Source organism: Toxotes jaculatrix, chromosome 3, assembly GCF_017976425.1.
Source record: "Toxotes jaculatrix isolate fToxJac2 chromosome 3, fToxJac2.pri, whole genome shotgun sequence".
In the NCBI taxonomy this organism is placed as follows: domain Eukaryota; kingdom Metazoa; phylum Chordata; class Actinopteri; family Toxotidae; genus Toxotes; species Toxotes jaculatrix.
In genome coordinates, this window is record NC_054396.1 from 25,408,438 (window position 1) to 25,424,623 (window position 16,186).

Sequence of the window (16,186 nt, forward strand, 5' to 3'; positions counted from 1 at the left end):
AAGACTTCTCCAATCTCTGTGTTTAAATCATGACAGAGGTTAAATGATTTAGTAGATTGAGACAGGCTCTTGGGAAAAGGTCACATTAAGATTAAAAAAACAAAACAAAAAAAAAACCACACTAAAAGGGTTTAAGTGAGACCTTCCTGTCACATAAGCCCAAGAGCCCCTTGGAGTCCAAATTAAAAAGACACTGTGCACTGTGCCACTGAATCCATCATTGCCTTATTTAATCTCATACACAGAGCTACAAGAAAAAGGAATACAAAATAAAAACCACACTATAGGACGATTGTCTCTAATAAATTCCTCAAACAATAAACCAGACGGGAAACTGGCATCTTATTGTATCACAAGGGCGGGAGGCAAAATTATCAGTCTTGACACACAATCTTATCTACTTATGAAACCCTAAAGCCCTGGTCCAGAGAAGGATAAGGGAAATTTAGCTTCTGATCAATCTGCTCTGGTGCCTGTGCTGCTGGCTGTACCGACTGGCTGTATACCACAGTCAAGCCTGTTTATAATAAACAGTCTTAACACTGTTCAAAGAAAAAAAAGAAGTCTCAAGGTCACTTGGCAGACATGGACACATGAACATATCTGTGCTGTCAATTTGTTGACTAAACCAAAAACAATACAGAACAATAATTTGTCACTGAAATATCTCAGAGAAGTGAAACAAAATCAAACAACTAATCTGACTTATGACAGTGATTCCTGAAGCAGTGACCAAGAAGTAACACAGGTGATTTGTGCTGTGGGGCCTTTCGCATGTCCCTATATCAGGATTAGGCCTATCCTCTTCACCTGACTGGCTCCAGCTGCCTGGCTTCAATGTGTCATTCCTGTCAAAGAGATCAGGACCATCCACGGGCGATTTACACCAGGGACATGGTCTTTTTTTGGCAGGGGATGACAGTGACACAAAGACAATCTTTTTGCTGTTACCTTCAGTTCCTTCTTTGGGATTGTGGAGGAAAAAAGTCTGAAAGCAGCAAAAATTACACTGACTAGCAAAGTTGTCAGCCTGCTGGCTAAGAATGAAGGACATAGCGTGAGACAGACTTCAGCCATTCATAGAGAAATTCATTTCTTTGACTTTATTTGTTTTAGTTTAGTATTTTAGCGTTTTACTGAGTACGTTATAGCCTACATACTTAAACCAAAATGTTACGGTGGGAATCCTAATTTTGGCAAAATGAACTGTATGATTACATAAATGCATTATGCCCAACAGAGTGGACTCTACAGAGGATAATTAAATGGGCTTAACTGCACCAGTCACCTCCTATCCTAGACTGAACCTGGCCTTTCATTTTCTTTAAACCCCATGCACTTACCCCGGGTGATCCTACCTGGAATCCTTGCACAGTGATGCGCACCGTGTCCCCTACCTTTGCCCTGCTGGGGGTCATGAAGAGTTTAGGACCCTTAGGAGCAGCTGAAAAGAGAAAATAAAAGACAAAGAGAAAAAGGTCATTGTACTGAACATGGAGAGCAAATCCTGCCGGACACCTGTTTTGTCACAGAGGGAGAGAGACAAATACAATTTCCTGTCAATTAAGGTCACGGGGCAAGAGGCGAGGGGCCTGCAGGTTCTTTCATCCAAAGCACTGTGCTGGATTTATTCCCCCTTGGAGAGAAAAGGAACTAAATTGGGTAGATACTCATTACTAGAGGAGAATGGGAGTGCATCAGGTGGAGTGTGGAGGCAGTGAGATAAGGGGCACTCAGAGAGCTAATTCCCTTGTCTTGGTGTGGACAGCAGCCCCCAGATGGTTTTCATTTGGACCCTCTGAAACAATGAGGTGCAAGCAGAAGAGGGAGTGGGCAGATTCTAATATTCTGAGATTGTGAGGGACAGATGATTGTCCCGTGTATGTAGTGTCAAGATAAAATGAAGGATTTGCATAATGTTATGAAAAGGTATGTTAGTTCATTATGGCTAAACAGCACAGTATACTGTATTAGGTCCATATAAACAGGTTCTGCACGATTTGAAATGATTAACAATTCCTCTAAAGATAACTGCTTCACACGCTGCGCAGTTCCATATGTTAGACAAATGGACTGAGAAGCACATGCACTGGACTCAAGCTAAGGGCACCCTATCAATAACGCCTGTACAAGTCCACCCCAGGAGTTCTTCAATTAATTTATAAATAAATCACACTGGGTGCTTGTTTTCATCGATGACTTAAACTAAAGGATAAATAAATAAACAAGCAGACAAATGACCTCAGTTTTCAGCTATTAATCTGGCAACAAACTGTCCACTGTGGCTAATGAAGCACGGCCTTTTCTCAGGCAGCCATTGACTACAACCCTGCATCAGACTAATGGATTAGGGCTTACACAGTCATATCTGTAAAAAGGATTGAGCATGTGGCGTCGCCCATGTGCTGTATATCACATCTACGGATCTTTTCACAAAAACAAATGCACTTGAATTTAATGAAATGTTTAGAAAGAATTCAACTGACAGAAAGAGGGAGAGAGCAGACATTTGATTTTCACAAGTATTTGATCACCACCAGACAGCTTTTTATTTTGTATAAAGGAATTCATTTGTCCAGAAAATCAGTGCGTAGAAGTGCAAACTGGTGCAAAGTCCTAGAAGGAATCTCAGAGTCGGTAACTTTTTATAATTAAAGAAAAACATCCATGTATTTATACTGGCAACCCAACCAAAGACATCATGCGAGCAGTTTGACATGGCTAAATGTTCCATCTCATGCCGACGATGGATGGCATTTCACAGGCTAGTTTTGGCATGACAGTGTGAAGCATTTTTCCACCACCCACAGACTAACGGAAGGGTATTTTTAAATACTGGTGTGATGGCGTCACATAGATCTTGCGAGGCATATGGCTGGGGTAGATGATGGCTGATTTCTGGGATTTGCTCCAACAGTGACAGTTGGTGTCCTACGTCACCACCTTTGATTAGGGCAGCATGCGGCGTGATGGACATAACGCAGTCTCTCTCTCTCTCTCTGAGGGAGAGCGCCTTACAGGGGAGATGAGCCACGGTCCCATGAGGCTGTCACCTGAGACGAAACTTCCTTCCTTGCAAGAGTGAGCTGTTAACACTTCAGGAGGGGTCAGAGGATGAACATGGCCTCCAGAAAAACAACTGCGCACCCTGCATCAGGTGTGCCTTAATACCAAGCCAAGACATCAACAGGTCTGCCCAGCTGCATGACAGACTTTAGCAGTTGAAGGGAACCTTTCGCATTAGCTGGGTGACTGGTTCTGTTAGGAGAAGCTGGACAGGCATGCAACTGAATGCTGGATCGCTCTATCGTGGAGAATCTGGCGATATGTCTGTGACGGATTTTGCTAACACACTGGACTAGGTGACCCAAAGCAGGGGCATAAGACTGAATGTGGAACTGAACTGCTGGTGAACACAGATGCAAACAACATACTAGGTACACATAACAAATCTATATTCAAATGGGCAAACAAAGACACTCACACAGACATTTACATACAAATAACCATACGCATATGTGCATAAACACACAGTCCCTCAAAATACACATACATGCTCACACACCGATCACAGCCACCTTCCTCAAACTGAGCATCTGCTCTTTGATTATCACAGTCTGGCAAAGCAATGACTGAGAGATGTGAAGAAGCCTGGATCTCTTCTCGCTGCTGTACAGTGTATGAAATGAGAATCCCACCAGTTGTCTAATAACGTTGAATAATAAACACCTTAGCTCATCTAAACCCAAAGCAAAGAACTTCTTTTAATTATTAAGACGCACTATGTTCATGAATACAATCCAGGAGTGCAGAATAGACTGGCCTCATGAGCTCACAGAGGTGTAGCACTTTTTTAGACCTCCAAGGCCCGGTGCCAGCTTCAGGTTCATTTGTATGGTGAGCACGGAGCCAGCCATGAATATTCATGAAGTGTAATACAACATTGGTCGATTGTCAGACTGTCGCTCTGTCTCATGTGGCAATATTAAATCTCTGAAAGATTTATTACTTATGGGTACTGCAAAGACCTCCTTTTCATTTCCTGACCAAACACACCTGAGAGAACCAAGAGAGTGTGTGTGTATATAGAGTAAGACAGATCCTGAGTTCAATCATGCACGTACGGCTGCATAATATAAATGTGCTAATTAGAATCAACAAACGCACATTTTCTGTTCTCTTTTCTTTAGATGGTGGGAAAAAAAAACAAAAAACAAATGTCTGGTGATGCTCCTTCCATCTCTTTAAAAGAACAAAGATAGAGATAAATTAATGACTTCAAACACAGAGAGCAAGGCTTGTCAAAATATTAGCGCCTTTGACATTTAGCAAGAGTTTCACAGGACTCATTCCCTCAGGGTGTGTCATCTGTTTTGTCATCAGCATGTGAAAGAGGCAAAGAGCTGTAATACTTTGTCTGGGGAAGACAGCTCATGCCATTATACCTTAAACTGATGTTGCTGCCTCCGTCTTACATGAAATGTACTATATTTCCATCCTCTTGGGATATGACATAACAGTTGTTATATTGGAAACACAATTTAATGGTACAAGATATTCCCATTTCAAAAAAGCGACAGTACCGATTGCAATAACTGCTTTTTAAATACGGGCCAAAAGGCTTTTTAGGCACTGGATACTCTCCTCTCCTCTCCTCTCAGAGGTGACTGACTGATTTAAAGGATAAGGCTGACAAAATCCTATATTTTTCTTTACATCAACAAATCTAATGACAAGACCAAAACCAACAATAAACTAATCTTACAAACAAGGAGTGTGCGTGTAGTCCCAGTGTGAAATAACTTAAAGTATTTTTTAAAAACAATTATTTGAGAAGCATTTTTGAAGGTTTATGTTTTCAGTAGGAAACAACAGGCTTGGGGCTGTGGCGACAGGGTAGGGATTAAGTATTTTCATGGGATTTGTTAAAAAAAAAAACAAAAAAACATACAGAATGATGGCAGCCTTGTCCTTTGAGTTGCACTGCATGAGATTTTTACTAAGAAAATTATACTCCTCTTGTCAGAACTGAAAGCTGATTGATTCAAAAGGTACAACAGAAAGGAGTGTCCCTTCCTTGCTAATTGAGACCCTGTAGATTCACCCTACTTACCCAGATATGCATATATATTCTGGCAAGACATCTTCTTGGCAAACAAAAAATAAAGAACTGAAATTAACCCAAAATACAAAACTTTTTTTTCCCCCCTCAAGCAGCAATCTGTGAGTGCACCATCAAAAATAAGCTGGACTAATGGATAGTTCAACCTGGTGCCTTTTTCTGCCTCTGTCATTCCAATTATTAAAGTTCAGATCTAAGGAGTCCTCAGTTTAATCCAATGTCCATTATAATTTTTTTTTTTTTTTTTTTTTGTATTTCCAAACCTTCAATTTGTTGCTTGGTACTATCGACTTACATCAATCAAATGTACACTGAATGACTGCATTTTGAATTACATATATAAAATCATCACATATCCCCCCTTGATAACAATGGACCACAGCTAAGGCAAGAAAAGGTTGTGGTGTGCCTTCTTTGCGTTTGCGATTTCTAATACCTATTTGTCATTTTTTTTTTAAACCTATTGAAGACTTTCCACTTATAGATGATGAGAGTTTCTATACATCAGCTCAGAGTTACCACAGCTGCTCACTAGCATAGTAAGAGGGATACTTTTAATTAGATGAAAGGTGGTAGTGTGAGATAAAATACTGACAGTGAGACACAAGGCAGCAAGCAAACATGTACCTGCCACAGTCTCCTCATTCAGAGTCTCTCTGTGCCTGCAACCATTGCTTGCATCTCATGGAAGATAATGCCTCTGTTTATCGTGTCAGGATTGTGTGGCTTGTCTCCAGGAGGACCATGCCAACTTATTGCCTTTGAAGTGTTAATTGGATGCACTGGAAGCCATCTTTGTTTTTAGATTAAAAAAAAAATAAAATCTGAGAGCGTATGTGTCTCATTTGGATCACACACTATTAAAACTTAATGCTAACTTTTCGCTTAAAGTATGACTCCTGTTTTCTGAATTCAGTGTCTGTCTCTCTGCTTCCTAGGCTTTGGTGATTCGCTGATGAACAAACAACCCCACTGCCATAGTGATCCACTCCTTGAAATAAAGTGATGAAATTTAGAAGCTATCCATTTCTTTAAAAGACTAAAGCATGAGACTGAAGAGCTTAAGGGAGGTGCTCATTCAAGTTTGAAAAAGGGCAGCATCTCTAAGATCTTCTTTCCAATGATATAACACTGGTCAGTGTTTCTAAATTCTCATTTGACTTCTCTAATTCAGGTTGACTTTTTCAATAACAGTACTGAGTTAACTCAATCTAGCAACAGACAGCTCAATGAATTGCCCTGTCAGTCACTCGGAGTTTTGCATTCGCCACAAAACTCGCAATCTGCTCAGCTGTAACACAATTAAGTGGCATCAAATGAAAATCAGTGTTGTTCTGAGTACATTTGCAAGGGAGACATAAGGGGGCCCAGTCGGTTTCCAAGTGCGGCAAGGGGATACAAGGAGACAGCAGGAGATTAAAAGGGAGAATAAATGAGAAAAGGGTATATGTGCATCTAGGTGGAGTGTTTTGGGTGAGGTGGGAGGAGGAACAGAGACAGATGAGAAAGAGCGTGGTAGAGGAATAAGAATAATATGCAAAAGCAATGAGTTGGTGTGCATGCAACTCACCGAGAGTGACCTCTGTCTGCATGGGCATAGACAGTGCTGGGTGCTTGACTTCACAGCTGAACAGGGCGTCATTATCCAGCTGAGGGTTGAGAGTCCAGGTGAGTCGCGCCTGCACCACCACAGAGCCATCGCTCTGGGGGATGTGAGTGTGGCTGAAGTAGTAGAGAGGGTCCGTGCTGTGCACCCAGCGGGGGAACTCACGGCTCACCACTGTCTCTGGGATGACCTCTGTCGCAGGGCTGGGCTCGTTGGCCTGCTGGCCCTGAGTGTGTACACGCTGGGGGCTCTCTGTGTACAGACGGGCCGACCGCCCCTCGGGGTCCAGAAGGGAGAGGGACCGCTGCAGCTTCGTGTCATCGAGGTCCCTGCTGATGAGCGGCCTGGCTCCTCTCACCCCTGCTGAGCCGCCTCCCTGATCAATGGCAGAGGGATGAGTGTAGGAGATCACCTCTATCAGCTCCCCATCACGCTTGAAGTACACCTTAGAAAGAACAAGGAGTATTAAAATAGTGAAATAGATAGAGAGGGTAAAAAGAACAAAAAAGAGGTGGAAAGTCACATTTTACTACACTTACATTTTTCACTGAATTCTAGCAGAGAAAACAAACAAAGCACAACTTAACTAACTAGCTAAATTTGCCTTAATAGAACTTATGGCCATTACGTGGCAGCACAGCAAGCTGTAAACACAACACTGAAAATATAGCTCAGTTTAAACAATCTAACCCCACAGTCTAAAGTGTATGGAGCAAATGCATTTAGGGCATGTTCAAATCCACTTTTGCTAATGTAACGGTGGAAAAAGAAAAAGGTCGCAGCGCGAGACACATGGTTCAAGAGGGTTGAACTTAGTCTCTCAGTTAATCATGGGAGTCTTTTGGACGTAACATGCAATAAACCAATCAGCGTGCATACCTGACAACTGGGTCGGTCTGAAACTAGCAAAGACACTTGTGTTGCGCTTGGTGCTGTTTTATAACGGGTGTAAGATAGGGCCCATTAAGTTCAACACTGACTCTCTTTTTCGTGCTGTCTCCAACCTTTGAGGTTAATATCTGGTTTAACCATGCTTTTTCACTGAAAAGAGCTGCCTATTGCGCAAATGGGCTTAATGAGAGCAGTAAGAGTAAACCAACATGGAAAATTGTAAAACCAAAACAAATGTTCTGTAGAGCCGAGAGGAACTGCGGTACGAGGAGGACCTTCCATGTTATAATATGTTTTTCCACTGTTAATTTAACAGTATTGATTATCACAGCTTTGAAGAACAGATTTTATAAGTGGTTCATCTGCTGTGTCAGTCCTGTAGCAGCATGTGCTGCCACTTGAAGGGTTTTCCTCGAATATTAGAGGAATTTCTTCACCATTTCATGAGTCTATCAACATCTCTGGCCGCCTAATCTCCTGACAGGGAATTCATGCTCCCATTTCAGCACATAACCTCCAGATATTAGCACTGAAATAAGGTTGTACAGTCACTGCCTGTGGTGTTGATATTATTATTTTTTGGGGGGAACAGATATGCCTTCTTCTTTGTTGTTGAAGAAAAGAAAATTTAATCCACATCTCTTCTGGGGACCTTTGGTCATTTGAATTCAATTTGCCAAAGATCAAAGAATCATTATTGTAAACACTGGATTTCAATGTATTGTGTGAGGTTTTTTTGTGAGGAGGTGGTTGGAGCTTGCTTTGATATGGTGCCACCTCTAGGGCTGATGCCTCCAGTGGGTAAACAGCAATAATGAGTATAAACAAGTAAGGATACAGCCAAGCTCCTGAGGAATATCTCCAAAAGATATTTTTACATTCACAGCAGGGATAGATTCTGTAATCCCTGGACCACAATGCAATTGTCCAATTGTGGTCCAGGGATTACAGAATGAAAAATTATTCACCTTTAAAGTGACAACGTGTGTTCTTTCCTCAACACTTCAACAAAACTGTCAAGTTCAATTCAAACAAACAGGCATATATCAAACTTAAATATTAAGTACTGAAGAACATGTATTTACAAATGGAGAGATTTACTTTTAAATAGATATATTTCTTGCTTTCATTCAATTTAACCTTTATTTTAGCAACTTCACTTCACTGATGGATGGGAGCTGTCTGTGTGGGCTGCTTTGTTGCTGAAGTTTTGTTTGCCAGGACAGATGCAACATCATTATGTTACAAACTGTGTTGTCCTGCTGGGTTGTATCACAGTATTTACAGCCAACTCTAAAAACTTTCTAATGCTTGCCATCAGAGGAGGCTGGTACACATCCACATGGGGCTGGGTACCTTTGCTCACAGGCATTCGACTGATTGTTGTCAGTATCACGGACTGAAAAACATAAATAAATAAAATAAAGAATAAAAACATGAATGACTCCAAGCCAACCCTGTGCTCTTACCTGTGAACATGCCTTGCTCTGTGGCCCCATCTACCTGCAGTACACTTTCAGTACAAAAGTAGGATAAAAAAGTTTTTCTATAAAACTTTTCAAATTTGTTTGTCCATTTTGGGATATGACTGTAGAGGCTGATGCACAGCAGTCATTATTTACCTCAGTAGACTTTCATTAAATTTAATTAGATATTTCATTAGAGGAAAACTGGATTTGAGTACTTGAGGTGGATGTTTTCTTTTTGCTATTCAGCCCATCAAGTCCGATAATAAATGGCCCTTGTTGGAAAAATTCTGAACTCTCACACTGGTGCAATCTGCTGTTAAAAGATGACTAATGACTACGCCTACATGTACAACCTTAGTTTTTAATTAGTGGACTGCACACACACGTACATGATATTGTTAGGAAATTTATAACAAAAAGCTTCTCCAAAGGGTAAGTGTAGCCAAGGTTCACTACACACAGATGTGCAAAGATTAGATTACACTCCAATCCACCTAAATGTTCATTTCAAGTTAGGTAAGGTTCAGGTAAAGTACAGGTTGTATCAGGTAGTCTAACACACGTGTGCTGTTTTAGAAACCTGCCATTTGGTAAGATTATACAATTAATCTACATACATTGCATCCTGTGCATAGAAACAGCTCTTCATGTGTGGCAGTATTTACAGTATCTACTTGTCAACCTTTGGAATTAACACTCCTCTAAATGTATGAATCAACACAATCATTGCCCAGCATAGCATGTAAGGTTAATTTGCAAATTAAGTTCCCCCGATAAACACATTTCACTCACTTACCATGTGAGAACATTCAGTGCCCATCACCCTTTATCTGCATTTCCCTCATGTGCTCAGTAGAGCCAGACTTTAAAATCCAATAGTGCAATGGGAAGTAGAAACATCAACCTCAGATCCACAATGACCCCATTGCGTCTGCCACCAGCTCCTGCCGCTACCCGACAACTTGCAAAGAGAGGAAGCTTTTTCACTGTGTATTAAAACACCTCATTAATTATCACAGCAGGTGGAGGGAGAACAGTGTGGATTAGAGCGATCTATGCACCTGTTCTGTAGCTTTTGTTGGACAAAATGGTGCGGGTACACAAAAACACCTGTGTTGGCTATGGGTTGGTATAATAGGGAATTAATTCTGTAAGCCTAGATAACTGATTTGTTTCTATAAACATTAACAGACAAGTTAATTTATATGCATAAAGGAAATATTGATTAAACATCTCCATGACTTAACATAATGCATGAAGTCCTATGTTGCATGTGCTGCGGATGAGTCAGAAATAACACCCTTATTGAAGTGTTACCTCCAGCAAAATATCAAGCGTCAGGTTACCTATTCATAGTGATCCCACCGTGACTAAATATCTGTCTTTGCCACCTGTCTGCTTGAGGTATAAGAAAAGGAATCAATGAATGTTTCATCAAAGACATGAATGAATGGGATGACAGATATGTTGCTGCGGGGCGAGAGAGTGAAGTGTTATTTCTGTGTCATTATGCTGCAGTTCTGCTCCTTTTTCATTTCCCCTTTCATTACTAGGAACAGATCGCATATAGTATATGGCTATGGAAATACCGCAGACGCAGATATAAACAGACACATAAAGAAATTAGACTATTAGGGGAGTTGAGTGAGCCGAGCTGTGTTCCAGTCAGTGTCAATTATCATTTGTGACCCCTCTTACTCTTTGTCTAGGCATTCTTTGTAATTTTTAGATTCCCCTACACTGCATATTTTTGCAGTGTTTGGGACTGATGCACCAGAAATGTAGTTGAATGCCATTCAGCACAATGTGTTGCATTGCTTTAAAAGAGCTCTGACAATCACTATTGTTATAAATTAGTTAAATGTGGAAAAACAAGCACTTCTTTTTTTTTTACGTTACTGTTTAATATATCAAAAGTACCAGCTTGTAGAACATCATTCACTTATGGCCTAACAAACTGTGTCTTGGGCTTGAAAAGATCTGCCGGAGTGAAATTCAGTTCTGCAAGGCCACGATCTGACATCTTTTAAAAGTGCAAAAATTTGCTTTGAAATTGTTTTTGTGGCATTTCTGACTGTACTGGACAGCTTACAGCAGCCAAATAAGAAGGAAGAGAGAGACTGCATGCTGTGTGCCCAAACAAAATGAGCCAGCAGGACCCTGCATCTTTGTAAATAAAATAATATGAATCAAAATACAATTTCGCTTAAAATCTAAGCACAATTAAGGAGACATCTGTCATCACTTTAAACTTGGTCTGCTCTCCTTTAAGCTACCTACTTATTTGCTAAAATTTCCTCCATTTCTTTGTTTGACAGGCACAGATAACAGAAAACATCACTTCTTTCATTCTATGCAAATGGGAGAGCAAACATTGATTAATTTTTCCACAAGTGATTATGAAGCTGCCAAAATAACACTGAGGATGTCTCTCACTGTGATACATGTGTCCAATAAATGGCTGCATTACACAAAATGACATGGACACTTTTGTCGGGCAGTGTTGTAGATGAGTTGCCATCTATTGTGTGTTGATAGAATGAAAAGATTTTTTTATGTTGTACAATAAAATTAAACGGTAAAATTAAACGGAACATTGACCCTTATCAGACCACTTCTTGTCTGTTAAGATGGCCTGGAATAATACATTTAAATTTTGAAATTTTGAAGCAGACCTTCTCAGGAAATCATAAAAAATACATACGTAGTTCAGCACTCGTGCCGAAGAAGGTGCAAAATGGCTATATTTTCTTTAATCAACAAATTGGCTTGTTAGGTAATACATTTTGTTGCTCTCGGACTTGGAAAGTAGTGCTCGCTCTCATGTAAAAGGGGATTTTTGAGTGTTTTTGGCATCGCTGTTGTATTGTTCTCTTACAGACAGTGTTACTGCACGGAATAAAGTGATTATCAATCACGCTTCTGTTATAAATCCCCAAATACTTCATAGTCCAATATGTGCAGACAATGAAACCAGACACAAACCACTTACTTCATTCTGAAACGAATTAGCACAGAAAAATAACAGAGATGTAATTCTAAGCAGTAGCCCATACACAATGCCAATGGCAGTGGTGAAATTAAGCTGGGATGGCATGAGAAGGGTTTTGCATTTTTCCTGTGAATAGACAGGGATGAAAGCACCTGCACTCTGCACACTGCCAAGCCTCCCCCCACCTCACCAACATCTTAAATCCGAAACCTTTTTCAAAACGTAACAATCACGCACTGGTCCATATAAACCTTTATGCCGCTGCAATTAATCATGGCGGTGTCAAAAGGACAAGGCGGTAATTTTCATGGTGACAGAATGATTCAATGAAAGAGAAGAAGCAAGGGAAAAAAAGGGGAGAGAATGAGGAGAGAGGCAGAGAGAAGGATCCTGGCCATGACTTAATCAGCTTTCCTTCTTATTATTAACTGTCATTATCTTTCCTCTTTTCAATCAGTGCTTGCTTGTACTCTGAGGATGTTCTAATGAGTGGCACTGGGAAGCTATTATTGACATGTCACCAGCTTGCTTCAGTGGCATCAGATGCCGACAGATCTTGAAACATAATGCCAGACACTTTTAACACATGCAGTCCATTATATCCAGCTCTCACAAAGCTGCACTAGGGGAATTTGGCATGTTTGGTGTCTCCAAATAGTGGGGAGAAATAACGACTTTTGAAAAAAAAAACGTAAACTTGAAGACACAGAATTTATATAATGATGTAACACAAATATACTTCACACAGCAAGATGATGTGTGCATATGGCGAATATACTGTATGTTACAGTAAATTATAGGAGAAGATAGAAAATACATTGCCATACGACTCTGCTGGGCCATTATATGACCAAAGTAGCATTACATTTTATGATGCAAGGATGCCAGGATAAAATATGAGGCACATTATTTCAGTGACATCTGCAGAGGATAGATAATATGAGGGATGTTTAAAGAATACAGAGCCATGGAAAATGCATGTTTCTCAAAATCATCCATCGCTACACCTCAAATCAGAGTGCAGAGCAGTCTTGTCTACATTAGACAGGAAGTAACCATAGAAACGCTATGCTTTGTTGCTGCTTTATGCATAAGAACCCTTTTGTCATAATACCATCTTTTAAAGAAACGGTTTCCAATGAGGACAACAGCAGATCTATTTGAATCTCTGACCAAATCACAGATGTGATGTGACGATTCTGGAATCAGGCTACTGCTTTAATTAATTTCCAAACAAACTTCAAATACTTCAACCCATTAAACATCTTCCTCTATTGGGGAAAAAAAAATCCTAACTGTTTAACATTATTTGCTGCACCTATTTGCATGTTAATTTTTTTTCATTCAATCCTGATGTGACACTTGAAGAACCAATAAAAAGAACATAATGAGCCACATGGAGGAACAGTAGGAGACTTCTAAAACTGCCTTTAACGTTGGTGCAAGTACACATGCAACAGTAGAAGTGTTGGATGAACTTCAACACTTTCAAATGTCTACGCTAAGCCAGTATGAAGTGTCAGACATTAAACTGGATGCTGGAAGGATGCAAAAGGATGTTGCATAGCAACAGGGAATATTTTTTCTTTGTGGAGAGCCAAAGCAAATTTATCTAAACAAACACAAAGCTTATGTCTCTGTTTAGGATAGGATGCATTAAATTATACAGTGAGATAAAGATATAGTGATCTATGACATAATGGATTTATCACAGCAGTGCCAAAATCCGAGTGCAGCATGTTCAGTCGTTAGCATGTGTACTCAAAGTACAGAGTAAGAGGTCTCAAGACCCATTTGTTCTGTCAATAAAGCTTAGGAACAGATGAGGTAAATGAGACTAAAGTAATTACGAGAGTCTTGCATGCACATTTTTCTCTCCTTCTCTCATATACACCCATTTTTGATGTTGGTTCATCATTATTATTATTTAATCTGTTAAAGTAACGGATTAAATCATTTTAAATATTAGAGTACAATAAGTAAAGATAGAAAATATGAACTGATGTGAAAATCTGATGAGAAAAATAACATTTGCTGAGCAAACATTGTGTAGCCTCACGTGCTGTTTTGTTTTAATTACTTGAAGGGATTCTGGCTGATTTGCAGCACAATCAGCAGCTCTTGTCTTTCCTACCTATTTTCCTCTCCTCTTTCTATTAACGACAGCTGTATTCTAAGCAGTACCTTCCATGAAAGCCGTATGGCATCAGGAAATAGAGCAACTTTTTGATGCCCGGGAACATAAAATGTGAGTGAAATGACATAAATATGACCTAATCCATAAAGAGTCTATAAAGGATATTTTTATAACAACATTGCATCAAATGATCATGTGAAACAAGGCGACTGTGTTAAAGGGGTAGTTTGCAGTGACTTACATTCATCAGGTGCCAGATGATGACGATTCCAAATTAAGGATAGCGTTGCTCCTTCACTGCTGGTTGTGTAAATGAGCAACTGTTAACAGGTTTGTCGTATCAACTTAAAAGGCGATGATACGTAAATGTTGTGCTCACTTCTCATTTTCTTAAAGAATGGCTGATGATGTGAAATACAATTACACGCCGTAGGACTTAAAACACAGCCGAGGCAGAAATTCAGGACAGTCTTTATATTCGGTCTATTGAGGAATGAATTCTTTTCATTTCAAAAACTAAGGTGGGATATATACGAGAAACAAAGATAATTTAGCATGAGAAATACCACAGAATGCTCATATTTAGCAGCTGTTAAATGCTGGCTCAATACACTGGGCCAATTTCTTTTTAAGTTGTGAGCTACTATTGAGACCGGGCTTGAAATGATATGACATTGAAAATAGAGCTGACAACAGCTCATTTTGCAACAAGGCCCCGGGCAGCGGCACCGACAAAGACTAAATGAGTTTCATCAAAAAGGAAAGGGAGCCGTTTGAAGTCGCAGTCGCATAACTGGGCCAAAGCAGCAACATTCAAGCAAATACTTACAAACCTAATAATGAGGTTTTGTTATGCAGCATGACCATGGACAACAGCATAAATAGAACAAATGGTCACAGTTTAAACGTGATATTTGTGCTCATTCTTGAAACTGAATGGGGATCATGTCAACTGTAATAATATGTCGACGACATAAGAATTAGAAAATAACGTCACAAGAATGTGTCATTTTTATCTTGTAATTGTCCTTTCTGCAACCTGTTATTAACTTTGATGGCAGCTATAATGTTTGCTTTTACTATTTTATAAAAACTACTACTTGGTATGCCAAGATTTGACAAATCGTTTGACAACATTTAACTACTAAATACAGCTTGCTACAGAGCTAACCTGCTGTGATATGACAGTAAGAATTTAGACAACCAAGCATAGAGAAAATATACCAAACACCAATAGGAAAGCAAGCTCTACTTCTCAAAGGACTGAACTTTTTTCCATGTCATTTACAAATTAAGGTTTCCTGCTACCGGCTTACGGACCATGGTATAAGATCTCAAAGGAGATTAAAGAGAAGTTTGCAAGACTGGGGAGCCTAGTGAGACTATACTTCTAAAATCTATCCAAGAAACCTGTCAGAGTTTGTTTACCAGGTTTTGATTTAGTCCGGCAGTATAAGGCAACTTTGACAAGCCATGATCAACTCCCCACAGATTCAGTGTAACTTTCCAAGTTGGAGGTGCTTTCTTTCTTACTTTCTTTGGATCAGCGGACTTGACTTCATATCTTGCATCATTTCAGTGTAAACAGTGTCTGTTTGCCTATAGGATATTGTATCAGGGTAACAAACAACGCTGAAATTGGTCTTCATCCAAGCACAAGGTGCATGATGAAAAAGTAAATTTCCTCCAATAGTTCTCCAGCTCACACAATGACTCACGAATATAATTTTAGCAAATACTTTCCATGCTGTGCGAGAACTGGGAACATTAAAGGTCCTTCGCACTCGTGGTGCTCACACACAGGTGTTTTCACTTATATTGGATGATTAAACCTCTTCTCAGGACTGTATGGGTGTGCGCAAACTGCACTTGACTAACATCTGACTTTCCTGATAGCTTTGTTTCATCTGTCAGAGTAGAAGAACTTATACCTTCATGATTTTTTTTTAGAAACAACATATGAAGTTGG

At 39.9% G+C, this 16,186-nt stretch overlaps 1 protein-coding gene across 1 annotated transcript in view; it reads right to left on the minus strand.

Moving 5' to 3' along the window:
• Positions 1-16,186, minus strand: part of igsf21a (immunoglobin superfamily, member 21a) — a 110,388-nt gene that overhangs the window by 9,778 nt on the left and 84,424 nt on the right. Inside the window, exons 6-7 of the mRNA XM_041034380.1 lie at positions 6,693-7,173; positions 1,344-1,444 (exon numbers count right to left, since the gene is read on the minus strand). Coding sequence (XP_040890314.1) covers positions 1,344-1,444; positions 6,693-7,173 — 582 coding nt within the window. The remainder of the gene's footprint in view (positions 1-1,343; positions 1,445-6,692; positions 7,174-16,186) is intronic.